The following is a 16,929-nucleotide window of genomic DNA, read 5'->3' as shown; positions in this document are numbered from 1 at the left end:
GCAAAACTTATCCTACTGTAATTTCTCAAAACAGAAATTTAGCATTCAAATGCTAGCTCAATGTACACCACAAATGACACACTTAAAATGTAAACACACATGCATACAAAGGGATGCACCTACTTCAAATTACACTATGCAAACTTCTCACAAATAGCCAGTGCACTGGCTGTGTAAGACATTGACCAAGTGCTAACTAATACTTCCATATAAGGGACTAGTACTTAATTTCTTTGGCTAAGCATCCTCCCTTAAATGGCTAATGATTTACTGACCTAATAGATGTGAAGCAATTGGAAGCATACCCATCGTATTCTTTCCTGATCTAATACCTTTTCTTCTGCAACAGCAGCTATTTAAGTTAGCCTTGTTAAAACAATCAGCTGATATTCTTGATGACATTCATTTTAACAGCATCAAATCACTAATAGAGTTTAATAGTTAATTCTGCTGCCCACTTTCATGTACCTGGATTTGGATTAAAACTGTAACTACAAAAAATTTTAAACGGTTTTATTATTTAGATTAAGATTCTATGTTCTTTTACAATCATACATATTATCACTTCTTGAGAATAGTTTCCAGTCACTTCATAAACAAAACTGTTGAGAAAGTTGACACCTTACATTAAAACATCAAGAGTATTAAATACATACTTCAAATACAGAAAACTTAATGTATACATAACGGAACACACAATATTACATATTAAGTCTCCTGCAGCATCTTTACAAAGCTTTAAAAAGTCCACAATTCACATTTCTTAACACGCAGCACTTCAAACCATGAGGTGAATTAATCTGAAACTAAGGTTCTTCCCTTGTCATTTCTCAATGTACACTAAATTGGATTGTCAGAGGCAAAACCTCTGTGCAAGAGATGCTTTTCTTACGTAATTTGTTTTCTGCCATGCTCCACAGAAAATAAGTAATTTTGTAAAGCTAAACTGATGAAAAACAAAAATTTCACTACAAGGAATGTGCTGCTTCATTGATGGAAGAGTGCAAATGGGAGAAAGCCTTCAGTGTCCATTTCCCCATTGCTTGTTTTACTTTATAAAAAGGCTTCAACATTTAAGTTGAATAGCACAGTTCAAAACATTCCACCTGTCTGTTCCTGGTAAACCTCGATCACATCATCATTCTCCATCTCCAACTGTTTCGGAGTTTCATCATCATTTATCCTCCGACCATCAAAAAGAAACCTTAGTGATGTAACAGGAACCCCCTGAAAAAATAAAATATGCGAGGAATCAGCTAAGCACTAATTCTACATTAAATAAAAAAAAAATCACCTTTAGGGGGATAATTGTACCTTAGCGGCTACCTTATCAATTAACACAAAGGTCTGGAATTCATAGCATCAGATTTAGTTTTTTATCCACTTAATTCACAAAGCAGAAAAATTCTTGCACTTTCAATGCATACAGAATTTGTTTTTAAACAATAAAATTGCTCATTTTTCACAGAGTGCTATGAAACAAAACAATGTCAGTATAAAGGTTTTGGGTTGGGCATTGATACATAACAATGTTTGCACACTGCTTGGTTTTACTGGAAACCAAATACTATTCAGAAAATATCTAAAAATGTTTTTCATGTGTGTCCAATTCAAAGATAGAGAATAGGTTCCCAAGTTTCAGAATATTATATTACTTAACAAAATAGTACCAATGAGATCAGTACTTTAAAAATGAAGCTGAGGTGTTATCCATACTAGAAACAATTACATGTTGATCAATTCCATAGTGTAAACCATTAAAGTTTTTTTTACATAATAAAGGTCACCTGAAACAGAACTATCTACTTCAGAATGACTAACAAACAATACCTATCTTCACTGTATGTGTTCGCAGCAGTTGTTCCAACGGACAAATAAAGCTGATCAACACAATCTTTGTTAATGATACATCAAGTCTTACCTGTAGGACACTTTTCAATTACTTTTTATAGAACTTCTGTCAGTCATTATCAATAATCAATCTTCCTGAGCTTAATCTTTCTGAAGAGACAAGCAGTTAGGTTTCAGATTTTTAGGTTTTACATACGGATAAAAAAGAAACAGCTGGCTACTTATAACAGTATTTTCAAAAATGTAAGCTATCTACTACCAAATTTTGATGACAATGGTTAATGTATTAATCTAGTTTTAGTGAGACTAATCATCTGAGTAAATATGTTTAGAAATGACTACATATTTTTAAAATTCAAAGATTATGGTTTAATTACATAGCGAAATTCAGACACTGGAATGATGTGTAGAATGGTTCCCCTGGAAGGTGAGTTACTGAATTGGGGCATCTTTATTCTGCTAGTATTCCTATGTTGTAAATACTTCAAAATGCATGCCACAATGGTTTCTTGAGCAAAATCTTACAGTTGTGACTGGTGTCTATTTTTGAACAACTGGCTGTGGAAAAAAAGGGGCCATTTTGTAACATGGCAACCAGTCTTGTGGTTAGTTGGATGATTAGAGAGACCAAACTAATAGCTTATCAGTCCCTTTTTACACTAACAGACAGGTGTGCACGATTGTATGTAGTAAGAGATGGCCCACTGCAAAAAACCCAGGGGAAGAAAACTCCAACATCTACCAAAGATAAACAAAATCTAGATAAGGATGGGGAAAAAAGGATGGGAGAAAAGGCAATATAGGAAGAAAACAGGCAAGGTGCTCCATCTAGGGAGCAGCCAGAAGGCTTCGAAAGAATGCAATGAGTGGACCAGAGGTACCAAACTCAAGTGCTTAGGAAATATTACCAACCACACACAAGGCAAGAGAAGAACAGATACACATCAGATGAAGTCAAATGGACCACACAAGAGTGGGCAATGAACAGTAAAAGAGCAGGTGGGGTGAGGGCCAGGGTGGATCACTGATCGGGTTAAATGGCCCTCCCTCAAAGAGGGTTTTTTCATGGTGGGATAATGACCAAAGTCAGCCACTAAGGCATTAAGTCACTAACAATCCGCATGAGGGTGGCTAACAGGAACCACAACAGTGGGGTGGGTTCTTGCAATGGAGATGACCACGAGTCGGCTAAGTGTGGCTACTGCAGAGCTGGCAAAGAGGATAGAGTCCTTGTGACAGGTCTGCATAGAGGACCTCCACAGATTCTGAATCTCTTATCACCTGTAGTTAGTTTGTTGAAGTCGGGATGAGCCATTCCGTGTTCCAGATCCCTAAAACTTGATAGCGTAATACCAACTGGGTGTCTGTTTCCATAATACCGATCCCAAAAGTCTGCTTACTGATAGCCAGTTTGGCTAAGCTATCACCAAGTTCATTCCCTGGGATCCCAATGTGGCCCTGCATCCAGACAAAGGTCACTGAGCATCTACACTGTTCAAAGGATATAAGGAATTCTGGACAGTCATGATGAAGGGATGGTGAGGGTAACATTGGTTAACAGCTTGCAGACTGCTCAAGGAGTCACTGCAGATGAGAAAGAACTCACCACTGCAGGTGCGGATATGCTCAAAACACGAGATGGCTACTAACTCCGCAGTGAACACTCCAGCCATCTGGCAAACAACTTAGTTCAGTATGGTCCACAAGAGTATAAGCAAAGCCTACATGACCAGCGACCTAACAGCCATCAGTATAGACGACTTCTGAACCCCTGGGGTGGGCTAAGGATTTAAAAATAAAATAAAATACAAAAATTTGGCACAAGATGGCCTACAGCTGAACCGAGTCTTCTGTACCTTGTCATACATCAAGACAAATTTGTGGCCGAGGGAGGCACCATGGAAGTGTCCATGAGTGGGCCCAGAGGAGGGATGGTAGAGGAAACAACTGGAGTTCAGGGAGGAGGGACCAGATGCAAACTATGAACATAATACCTGGTCTGGGCCACTGTTGTAGAAGATGGATTTCTTTGTTTCAAAAGAAGAGACAAGTTTGAAGTTTGGATGCTTAGGGGAGCTGTGAATGCGTGCAGCATAACTGACAAGCTGCTGCTGGTGTGATCTGCAATGGAAGGACTCCATCCTCCACGAGTAAGCTGTTTACAGTGCTAGTTCAAAAGACTCTTGTCAAGTTCAAGCCTTGCATTGGTGTACCGGATACAGTATCGGTAATGTTGATGGCGATGTCAAACCATATGCCAGACTGCCGTAATACTGTTTTTCGTCACCAGTGACAATACAGGTTGGTCTTTTTCATGAGCCAACTGACGACTAGCAAGCAGAGATGCATGTATGGCTACCCCTAGCAAGCGGAGATGCATGTACGGCTACCCACTGATTTTTGCAATTTTGGCTTAGTGCACGCAATACCTATAGCCTTCCCTATTACCCACCTCAGTGGCAGAGGTCACAAATGCATGCTTGTGCAGTGATGTTTGACCCAGGGTAAGCCGGTTCTAGTCAGAGGCAGAAAATTTTTTCACTGCCAGTATTTAGCCATCAAGGAGTGCAGAGGTGGTGGAGTAAATTCCTGATCAGACATTATGCTGATGTCCTGGTTTAAGTACCAAGCCTCCCCACAGTGTCATGATGTGAGGGAATGTGACACTATTGTGATCTGTCCATGAAATGGGGACATTAAGCTTGGCAGCCCAGTTGGTGTTATCTGTCAAGAGTAGACGATGTGTTGGCACTGGGATTCATCCTCTCCCTTCTTTTATCTTCAACATACAGCACACACAGATTAGAAATATTAACTATTGCAAAAGGACCCTGTTGCTAAAAACCTTCCCCATTGCATGCAAATGTCACATGATGGTGAAATGATTGCATTTCATCAAATTTGCCAATTATCAAGCACACTGAAGTGTTTACTGGATTAATGGTCTTAAAAAATTAAAGCAGCAAATTAACAAACCCAATTTTCAAGAAATCTTTTCATCGGTCCGGGCACAGCTCCCATAATGATAATACTTCTCCACACTTTTTTAAGCCCTATTTCATGGTTTAAAAATCTTTCACACTGAAATACATTTTTACATTATTCTTAACACATTCAAGTGAGTGCTTCTGCCTTTCATTTCACACAGGTCGTATAATGCAGTGAATGGTACTCAATGGTTGACATTTAAGTAGATCCCTTGTTGTGATACCACTTGAAAGGGAATTTCCACGAGGCTATGGTTATTTGACATGTCACAGCCACCGACTATGAAGCGCAGTAGGTAGTGTACTAAATTGTCAAAGTTATCAATTTCAGAACCACCTTGAACTATCGAAATTTAAATGGGAAAAAGAAATATTATGATATTGTAAGTAATAAAGGTCAAAATATGAACTTTATTAAAAATAAAAGTATTTACACATACATTTTCATTGGCAGAATAACAATTATTTAGACAAGTAATAGTGAAGTGTTGTTTGGCGAAGCTGCAACGTTTCCTCGTGGTAATGTCACGCCACCATCTCAGGAGCAGTAGGTCAGTTGGTGTCGCCTCAGGATGTTGTTCCACATAGCATATGGCAGCCTAGAGAACAACGTAGCCATCGTTGTGACTCATCAGTGCAGCCTCTGCCTCGTCACACACTGCAATGGAATGTTAACCATGTCAATTACAGAAGAGTCTAGCACTTCCAACAGTTTGTCTGAATTTAACCACTCGCTACTTCCACCTCTTCACACCTTGGAAATCTTCTGATTAAATTACACAATGGTTGATCATCTTCATCTGTTAAATCTTCAGTTTCTGTGTCTGGCACACTTTCCTGTAGAATTTTCCTTCATGACTTAGAAATTGTGTTTGACTATTTCGCTTCAAGATTCTTTAATCCAGTACACGACGTCTTTGAAAGTCACTTTCTTGAAAGCTCATACAATACTTTCGTTGTCTTCGGAATGCAGGATCGAGTTTATCAGTCGCCGTCGATACTTTTAGACATTCCAGAACGCCCTGATCCATGGGCAGCACGAGACAACGTTTGGTGGGAAAAACAAGGTGCAGATACCGATGCACTGCAGTTCTCCTGCGCTTTGAAGTGAGGACGCATTATCCATGAGCAAAATTGCTTTTGCATGGCAGTCCTTTCTTTTAAAAAATTCTTGCAGTCAGGTTCAAATGAGTTAAAAACCAGTTCTTTAAGATTTCCTGATTCATCCAGGCATTATTCTGATGTATAGACAACCGGAAGAGCCGAGATGGATATATTCTTGAATGCTCTTGTCTTGGCAGACTTCCCAAACACAACTAGTTTTAGTTTGTTGTTTCCAGATGCATTTGAAGCTGCCATAACTGTGAGCCACTCTTTGCTTTTTTTGTGCCCAGGAGCACTTTTTTCTTCACAATAAGCAAGTGTTTTCACTGGCAACATTTTAAAATTTAGCCCAGTTTTGTCACAGTTATATATTTGTTCATTAGACAAATTTTCGTCAGTTATAATTCTTTTAAACTCTACGATAAATTTTGAAACGGCCCTAGCGTCACCAGAGAGTTTTTCTCCACATACGTCTAGTTGATGCACTCTATACCCCTCTTCTTCCACTTGTCGAGCCAGCCCACACCAGCGGCGAAATTGTTATCTCCTTCCTGCAGCTGGTTTCTGAAAAACAAAGCTTTTTCTTGCAAGATTAGGCCAGAAATCAGAGCACCCTTTTGTCTGTTGGGTAAACCACATGAACGAAGCCTCACTTTTTGATATCTGACTTCTTTATACTACTGCGATTCGAGTGATCATATCTGAAGAAAACTGTTCCAATTTAAGTCTGGCGAAGAAACAGTCACCAACAGTCACTTCACCGACACCATATTAACAGCAAGGTTTTTTTATTGTTTCTCCTTTGTCAAGTCGTCTCAGTGCTGCTAATTTTAGATGCAAAGGCACAAATTTCCTCTTTTTTGTTACAGCACTCATCTTTGGAAGGTGTACAATGGAACACACAGTCAACAAACAAAACGACACACAACACTATACAGTACAGGTACTGGGAACTACAGCAATGGAAACTACCCCAGTTTTGATCAGTAGCAGCCGGCAGCAGTCTGGGTATTTCGTGCTATACTGACAACAGATGTTCACGCAACAGGGCAGCTAATCATCGGTGTTGATTGCATTACTGTCTGCTTTGTCACTGAGCTGTACTCTCCCTATATCTTTTGCAAAGATGTTTTAATTATTTATCATGTCAGTAGAAAAAGAAAGTAGATCGTTGCAACCTTTTTAGAAAAGAGGCTCGGATTATTGAAAACTCTAACTATCGAGTCTCTATTGTACCATGATTGACGTAAGTCTAGATACATTTTCAACACTAATGAAACTGGTGTTATAATTTACATCCTGTAAAATCATAAATTAAAAAAGAAAAAGGCTGAAGATAAAAGTAAAGAAGGGTAGCAAGGCTATTGTGTGTAAATAGTGATGGAAGGAAACCTTGCCTCAACTATTAATTCCCAAAACATAAAATCACTACTTTAGACATATGAGTACAACAGCAAACCCTGGAGATGTCAAATCTGTACAACATTTAGGCATTTAGATGCCACAATGGGTAAATGGGTACAGCAGGAAGGAACTTTGCTTATTGACCTATGCCCCATACATACCACACACAATTTCTGAGGAATGTACATTTTACCAAATACAGAATAGCAGTTGTTCAGAAGTCAAATGTCATTCTTTGCGAGGAAGGAAGCGATACGAAGCCCTGTACAGGCTGTGCATATGTTTACTGGTGCCTGGAATTTTGTAACAACAGACACTGTTAAATCATTTCACAAAGGACAGCTATGGTATATTAGATGCAGTTGAAGACAACATTGTTCTAGAAGTAGGATGGGCTAGCAAAACCAATACTTCTGAAAATGTAAGATTCCAGGGCATTTCTGTGATGATAAATGCCCTGCCCTGACTTCCAAACCTGAATGATGCAAGTTAAATACTTGTAAAGGAACACGGAACAATGGAAAAAAAAAAAGAAAAAAGAAGGGCATTGCATCAAGTTCCACTGCTGCTGTGCACAGAGTTAACACTATGAATTTCTTTTTCTCTTTTAATGTAGATGAATTAGTTCTAACTTATCAAAAAGCTGAGTGACAACTGCTCTCACTAGAATGTTTGAGAGGATAAACAAGACCACATTTTTAAGAAAAATAAAGGATATGTTCTGTGAAAAGTTTAACAATTTATGTTTATGGCATTTAAATTTGTACATATAATATTTGTAATTAAACAGCACTTATATGACCTAAACCTGTTTTAGTTTGATTCTGGGTAACACTCCCCATGTAGTCTGGCAAAGCCCTCAAATTTAAGTTTTTCTTTTGGTTTGGTTTAAGGGCGCTCAACTGCTGAGGTCATTAGCACCCAGTCACTGTTGTTAGAGCACATGGAATCTGGTAAAACTCAAGGGGATGGAGGGGACACCAGAAGGACCTGACAAAGATGCAGATAAAATAAGTAAAAAGATTAAATGCCTTTGGACAAGCCAGTTAAAGTCATAAAACGCAGAATACGAGCAGCTGCTCGAGCGTCATCAGCTAAAACATCCGATAAAGTAGATGGCAGGGATAGGAAAACACGAAATTGACTAAAACAGGGACACGACAATAAAACATGGCGCACTGTTAATGCCTGACCACAAGGGCACTGCGGGGCTGGGTCACCGGAGTGCAGGTAGCGGTGGCTAAACCGGCAATGCCCAATCCGCAACCTGGTCAGAAGGACCTCCTCGCGCCGAGATGGTCGGGAGGATGTTGTCCAAGCAGTTGGGAGCGGTTTTACTGCCCGGAGCTTGTTGCATTGGAGGGATGACCAAACATCCCACCACAACGACACAAGCCTCTTACATACAACCCCACGAACGTCAGATGACGGGACACAATGGGAGGCTGGCCGAGGCAGGAGGACTGCAGCCTTGGCTGCAGCATCCGCAGCCTCATTCCCAGGCACTCCTACATGTCCGGGAACCCACAGAAAGCTGACAGAACCACCATTATCAGCGAAAGAATGGAGGGACTGTTGTATCCATTGAATCAAGGGATGGACCGGATAGGGAGCTCCAAGGCTCTGAAGAGCACTGAGTGAGTCAGAGCAGAGTACATATGATGAATGGCGGTGGCGGCGGGCATACTGAACGGCCTGATGGAGAGCAAAAAGCTCGGCCGTAAAGCTGGAACATTGGTCGAGGAGCCGGTATTTAAAGGTGGTGTCCCCGACGACAAAGGCACAGCCTACACCATCGTCAGTTTTGGAGCCATCTGTGTAAATAAAGGCGTGACCGGCAAGTCGAGCACGAAGTTCGACAAACCGTGAGCAATACACTGCAGCCGGAGTACCCTCCTTCGGGAGTGAGCTGAGGTCGAGATAAATATGAACCGGAGCCTGGAGCCAAGTTGGTGTCGGGCTCTCACCCTCTCTGAAGGTGCTAGGGAGGACAAAACCCAATTGTCGAAGCAGGCGACTGAAGCGGACTCCGGGGGGCAGCAGGGCAGACACATACAACCCGTACTGACGGTTGAGAGAATCGGCGAAGAAGGACTTTTAAGAGGGGTGGTCGGGCATAGACGACAGCCGGCAGGCATACCGACACAGCAGTACGTCGCGCCGGTAGGTCAACGGTAACTCGGCAGCTTCGGCATAAAGACTCTCGACAGGACTAGTGTAGAAGACTCCGGTCGCAAGACGTATCCCCCGATGGTGGATGGAGTTGAGCCGGCATAAGAGGGACGGCCGAGCGGACGAGTAGACGAAGCTCCCATAATCCAGCTTCGATCGGACTATGGACCGATACAAGCGAAGCAGGACAGTGCGATCCGCTCCCCAAGATGAACCACTAAGAACTCTGAGGACATTAAGGGAACGTGTACAACGGGCCGCCAAATAAGAGACATGTGGAGACCAACACAGTTTCCTGTCCAACGTGAGCCCTAGAAACTTAGTTGTGTCCACGAATGGGAGAACAACGGGACCGAGATGTAAGGATGGCGGAAGGAACGCTTTATATCGCCAAAAGTTGATACAAACCGTCTTTTCTTCAGAGAACCGGAAGCCATTTGCCACGCTCCATGAGTAGAGGCTGTCTAGACAACGCTGAAGGCAGCGCTCCAGGAGGCATGTTCTCTGGGCACTGCAGTAGATCGCGAAGTCATCAACAAAGAGAGAGCCCGAGACATTAGGTGGAATGCAATCCATAATTGGATTGATCGCGATGGCAAAAAGGGCTACGCTCAAGACGGAGCCCTGAGGCACTCCGTTCTCCTGGAGGAAGACGTCGGACAAGACGGAACCCACACGTACCCTAAACTTTCGATCCGTTAAAAAGGAATCAATAAAAAGGGGCAGGCGACCGCGTAGGCCCCACCTGTGCATAGTGCGAAGGATACCTCCTCTCCAACAGGTATCATAAGCCTTCTCCAAGTCGAAGAACACGGCTACCGTTTGGCGCCTGCGCAAAAAGTTGTGCATGATGAATGTAGACAAGGTCACAAGGTGGTCAACAGCGGAGCGGCGGCGACGAAAGCCGCATTGGACATTAGTAAGTAGCCGTCGAGATTCAAGAATCCAGACTAATCGAGCATTAACCATGCGCTCCATCACCTTACAGACACAGCTTGTAAGAGAAATGGGGCGGTAACTAGAAGGAAGGTGTCTATCCTTCCCAGGTTTGGGTATAGGAACAACAACGGCGTCACGCCAACGCATGGGGACTTGACCTTCGGTCCAGACGCGATTGTAGGTACGAAGAAGGAAGCTTTTGTCCGCCGGAGAAAGGTGTACCAGCATCTGAACGTGAATGGCATCTGGCCCCGGAGCAGAGGACCGGGACAGTGCAAGCGCACGTTCGAGTTCCTGCATAGTAAAGGGGGCATTATAGGTTTCCAGATTCAGCGAGTGGAAGGAAGGTCGCCGAGCCTCTTCTGCCTCTTTCCTGGGAAGGAAGGCAGGCTGGTAATGGGCGGAGCTTGAAACCTCCGCAAAAAAGCGGCCAAAGGCGTTGGAGACAGCCACAGGATCAACAAGGACCGCATTACCTGAGGTCAGGCCAGGTACCGAGGAGTGGGCCTTAATGCCCGACAGCCGGCGCAGGCTACCCCAAAGGACGGAACAGGGAGTAAAACTGTTAAAGGAGCTGGTGAAAGAGGCCCAACAAGCTTTTTTGCTGTCTTTGATGACTCTACGGCATTGCGCTCGGAGTCGTTTGTATTCAATACAATTCGCCAACGTAGGATGGCGGCGAAAGGTGCGTAAAGCATGTCGTCGAGCACGGATAGCGTCCCTACAAGCCTCGTTCCACCAGGGGACAGAAACGCGACGTGAAGAAGAAGTAGTACGAGGAATGGAACGTTCGGCAGCATTGATGATAACAGCCGTGAGGTATTCGACCTGACTGTCACAACTGGGAAAATCGTGGTCCAGAAAGGTCGCCAGGGATGAGTAAAGTCCCCAGTCAGCTTTCAGTATGTTCCAGCTCGAAGGACGTGGGGATGGGGTGTGGTGCAGGAGACGAACGACACAGGGGAAGTGGTCGCTCGAATAGGTGTCAGAAAGGACATACCACTCGAACCGACGGGCAAGAGTGGTAGAACAGATCGAGAGGTCCAAGTGGGAGTAGGTATGAGTAGAGTCCGAGAGGCAAGTCGGGGCGCCGGTATTGAGGCAGACAAGATTGAGATGGTTGAAGACATCTGCCAAGAGTGAGCCTCTTTGACAGGATGCAGGAGAGCCCCAAAGGGGATGATGGGCATTGAAGTCGCCAAACAATAAAAACGGCGGGGGAAGCTGAACGATCAGGTGCATCATGTCAGCCCGACTAACAGCAGACGACGGTGGAGTGTAGATGGTACAAACTGAAAAAGTAAAAGCAGAAAGAGTAATGCGGACAGCTATTGCTTGGAGTGGGGTAGTCAATGGGATGGGATGGTAATAGACATCGTCCCGAACGAGCAACATGACCCCACCATGAGCTGGGATACCGTCCACAGGGGTGAGGTCATACCGCTCCGAGGTCTAGTGGGTAAAGGCAATACGGTCAGTCGGGCGCAACTTGGTTTCCTGGAGTCCAAGGACGAGCGGACAGTGCAGGCGGAGGAGCAGTTGTAATTCCTCCCGATTAGATCGAATACCTCTTATGTTCCAATGAAACAACGCCATCGCTAGTCAAAAAGTCGAAGGAACGAGACGGGGGAAGAGCTGGTCACCTCGACGGCCGCGGAGGGCCAGGTGTCGAGGGAACAACGCTACAACCGACGGGAGGCGGATCCGGTTCCATCGACTCGTCGCCAGCTGCGTCCGCTGTCCCTGGTTGTGTACGAGGGGCAGCATAATTTGCCGACAAAAGGCCAGCTGAGCGCCTGGCAGCAGAGCGTCCCGGCGAAACTGAGGACGGCCGGGAGCAGCGACTCACGGATGGAGCGTCAGACGAAACGTGCCGGGGTGGAGAGGGGGATAGAGACTTCTTCTTGGAGGCCTTCTTGGAAGGCCGAGGAGGCACAGGGATGGTGGGCTGGACCCGAAGAAGGTCCTCACGCGTGGGGTCCGTTTTGGAACGCCGGACCTCGGAAGCTGGGGTCCGGAACATTTCCCCGATGGACGCCTGAAGAGTATCGCTTATCAGGTGGCGTGGGGGGAGAAGGAGGAGGAAGGGTGGCCCCTGGGGCAGAGGGGGTGGGGGCCACGGGGGAGGAGGATTTGGAAGGGAGGGATTTGGGAGGCGGAGGCAGAGCCCCCTGATGGGCGGAGGAGGCGGAGGGGGGACAGGATAGGGGCGAGGATACCTCAGAAGGAGTGGACACAACTGAGGCAAACGAAGTGGTCAATGGCACGGGATGGAGGCGGCCATACTTCTTCCTGGCCTCAGAATAAGAGAGCCGATCCAAAGTTTTGATTTGTTGTATCTTCTTCTCCTTCTGATATGCGGGGCAGTCTGAGGATCTAGGCGAGTGGACGCCAGGACAATTAACGCACCGAGGTGGTGGGGTGCATGTATGTTCCTCAAGAAGAGGACGTCCACAATCGCCACAAAGGGGCTCAGCCTCACACCGTGACGACATGTGCCCATAGCGCAAACACCTAAAACAGCGCATAGGAGGCGGGACGTAGGGTCGCACGTCACACCGGTAGCACATCACCTTTACCTTCTCCGGGAGAACGTCACCCTCGAAGGCGAGGATAAAAGCCCCGGTGTCGATGCGACGGTCTTTGGGGCCGCGCTGGACTCGCCGGACGAAATGCACGCCTCGGCGCTCCAGGTTGGCCCTGAGCTCCTCATCAGATTGTAGCAGGTCACGATGAAAAATAACCCCCTGCGTCCTATTTAGTGCCAGATGTGGGACAATGGAGACTGGGATGTCCCATAGGCGGTCACACGCCTGGAGCGCCGCCGACTGCGTGGCGGAGGTGGTCTTGATAAGAACGGACCCTGAACGCATCTTGCCGAGAGCCTCGATTTCCCCGAAGATGTCCTCAATGTGCTGAACAAAGAACATGGGCTTGGAGGTGGCGAATATCCCCCATCGGTTCGAGAACAGACCAAATAGCGGGGGAAGTACTTCGCCCCAAGCCGGCGGGCCTGTCCCTCCTCCCATGGAGTGGCCAAGGGGGAAAGGGCAGGAGAACCAGAACTAGAAACGGTACCTTTTCTTTTGAAAGACTCGGCCGCAGAGCGACCTGATATGTGGTGACGTTTCATCTGCGAAACGTCCGCCCCGATACCACCCACTCCGACCAGGGGCTCTCCCCACGGGCGCCACCCAGCCGCAGAAAGGGCCACCTGACAGGATGACCATTGCCGGGAGTCCTGATGCCCAAGGAGACGGGCATCTACTCCTTGGCCGACGTGGGGAGGCTGCAGCTCAGGTATCGGCAGTACAATCCCTGTGTTGTCAGGGGGCTACAACCTAGAGGGTACATGACGACCCCACCACAACGGGCTGGCTACCGTGCTGGATTTCTGGTGCCATGGAAAGTCCATCATGATCGCTGGTGCAGATGGAGATGCACTATGGGCGTAACTTGGACAACCCATCAGGCGTTTAGGCCCAATTTGAGGAATAGTGGGTATGGTTACAACGCCGGTGGAATGCTGAGTGCCAAGGTCTTAGTGCACTTAGGACCAGTGGTACACCACGTAAGGTGTCCTTCCCCGAAAGGCTCGTACTTCTGTAGAATTTTGAAAAATGGAGGTCAAACCCCAAGGGGGACCATCACATGGAAGGCCGAAACGGTTGAAACTCCTTTTAGTCGCCTCGTACGACAGGCAGGAATACCTCGGGCCTATTCTTACCCCGGACCCGCAGGGGGACTCAAATTTAAGGGAACCCTCCGACTTGAGAAAAAAATATATGGGTACCACAGATTTGTTACAAAGAGGTTTTACCGTATTTTGAACATTATGGATGTTATGAAAGTAATTGTATTTGGCAAAGAAATAGCAAAGGATATCACTATCACCATTGTCATAACAGACAAAAATAAAAGATAGCTAGTGTAGATAATAAAATAGCTATATCGTCTACTAGGCATGTAGACTAATTGCCGTCTTTGATAAGAATTTTGCAGACCAAAAGAATAATTTTCACTGGAAGAAAGTTAACGAGATACTTTAGATTTTGTTACTGATATTGACCTGATAGATACAAGAGAATGGGTATTAAAAATGAAACCTTTTTTAATGGTCGTAATTCAAATAGATTTTCTGATAATACACTGGTACCAGTCTGCAATATTGTTCACACTACATATCTAGTTTTAAAAGAAATTAAGTTACCACAGTTGAAGAAACTATTAGGTCTGTTAAAGTATTGTTAGGCTAAATTTCTGTTAACTGCACTTACACAAAAAAAAAAAAAAAAAAAAAAAAAAAAAAACAAGTAACGTAGTACTTCCATATACTATTATGACTTTCATAAATTCACAAATATGTATTAGCAATCCATTAATAGATAAGGAATCTTTGAAGTCACAAGTTACAACGAAGTGCTTATGTGTATACTAAATATTTGTGCTGCAAAACTCATTCATGTGCAAAAGCAAACAAGAACCAATTAAACTGTAGAGTAATACTAACGGGCACAACAAGTGTACCATATAGTGACAAATTTACATCTGTTTATACAGTGTTACATAAATTGAATTGTAATTGTACTTTTATATAAAACAGCACAGTGCAACTTTTTGTTTCAAATGATTGTTCCTGTCATATTCCTGACTCTTGACCATTCCTCCTGGAACAGCCCCCCCCCCCCCCCCCACATCCCCCAGTCAGCACTGCAATAAACACTTAAGCAGTCAGAACTGAGATGATCAGATATTTGAAATCTGCTATCCTCATTGTAGTACACTGCAAACAATGAAGTGTTTGCTAATGGCCAAATTTTACTGCTCAACCCATTATTAGCCAATTTATTTAATTTAATGTCTGAAAAGTAAGAATAGTTGTTTTTGAAAGTATCAGTGTATTACTATAGAAATTTGTGACACTGGAAAAACTTGATATCAAAACATGCAATATCATCATCAATGCAAAACTATATCACAAACAAAATAAAAACATTGTGATATTGTCTAGTTATCATAAAAACAAGTTGTCATGTACACCAACATTGTTAACTACCATGTTTATATTTTTGCTTACAATATGCACATCTCTGTTTTATTTGGCACAATAAAATAGTTTCCTGGCTCTAGTCTCATCTGTGCTCACCTAATCTCCCATCAGTTTGCTTCCTTGTGGACCTCTACATTTTAGTGTTGATCCCATTTCCTTCGAAAGGTATCTCATAACTATTCTCCTTCAGACATACAAAAATAAGAAGAGCCCATTTGGTTAGCAATTTGGTTTACCACACAGATGTCAATGAACTGTGTTAATAACAGCTGCCATCACCACTTCTTTAGCTTATGAAATGTCACATTGCACAATTTCGTTTTTCTTTGTCCATGAGTATCTTTTAGCGTCACTCATACAACTAATACTAGTTTAATATGTGGCTACACATACTGGTTTGTGGTCTATCCATTTCACTATTAGAACTTCATAATCTTTGTCAAACATGTAGTTACATAAGCTTTTTAATTTTCTTTAGCTTTTTGTATCAAGCAAGTGGCTTTATTTTGCTCTTTCCCAATGTAATGAATGTGCCAACACCGATGTCAAAGAAAAGCATGTGATTCAGGTACTTCAGGAATACTGCAGATTAGCTCGTTTATTACCCTTGCAGCTAAAGGTCCAGTTTGCTGTCTAGTCACAGTATGGTGAAAAAAAAAAAAAAAATCAAAGAAAACTGGAAATATTACGCCAATTTTTGTATCATAATTTGATAGGCTTTCCCCTCACAGAATATCTGTACCTAAACGTCTGCCATACTAACATCATGTCATCAATTGACAGGTCTGAATCACATATACCTAATTTACAAAATTCCTTCTTCGATATACAGCCTGTTCTTACAACTTGTCACTTCTGTATTTTGGAGTTTTCATTCAGAAATGAATTTACTTACCGAAACCCATTTCCTCACAAAACTGAAGAATAAAGGGGCACACATTCCCAGCACACACTCATGGAGAAGCTTATGATGCTCATTCAGTAGTATACTAACAAAGAATTTTAATTCTACTTTGATTAGATGAAACTTTTCTGGCAAACAGATTTGGCTTTGTTCTGTAACAGTAGTCACTACTTCCTCATAAAATTTTCTTGAATACCAAGGGCACTTACTTGCTAGACATTCTGAAAAAATGTTCACTGCTCATGTATACCACTCACAATTGAGGTCTGTGGGTGTGCACCAGTTTCACACCATGTAGCAAATCAGTAACATTAGTTTCATCCCTTTTAGTTCTGACGTCCTGCTACATATTTTACAGTACAGTCTTTTCAGTGTTTTCTTCAATGCCTTCATTTCATTTCATCTGCATTGGGTGGAATAATTATTTTAAATCATCAGCTTCATCTCCATTTACTTCATAGCTCTGTAGTTGTTTAGAACTTTTACTTCAAGTCCCCACAGCATGTTTTTATACGAAC

The 16,929-nt window shown here is 43.7% G+C and overlaps 1 protein-coding gene across 1 annotated transcript in view; it reads right to left on the bottom strand.

The window, feature by feature from the left end:
• Positions 1–498: 498 nt before the first annotated feature.
• The window catches only part of LOC126175865 (small ubiquitin-related modifier-like), a 48,003-nt gene continuing 31,572 nt past the window's right edge, over positions 499–16,929 (bottom strand). Inside the window, exon 4 of the mRNA XM_049922879.1 lies at positions 499–1,227. Coding sequence (XP_049778836.1) covers positions 1,093–1,227 — 135 coding nt within the window. The 3' untranslated portion in view covers positions 499–1,092. The remainder of the gene's footprint in view (positions 1,228–16,929) is intronic.

Source organism: Schistocerca cancellata, chromosome 3 (genome assembly GCF_023864275.1).
Source record: "Schistocerca cancellata isolate TAMUIC-IGC-003103 chromosome 3, iqSchCanc2.1, whole genome shotgun sequence".
Lineage (NCBI taxonomy): Eukaryota > Metazoa > Arthropoda > Insecta > Orthoptera > Acrididae > Schistocerca > Schistocerca cancellata.
This window is presented reverse-complemented; position numbering and strand designations above follow the sequence as displayed.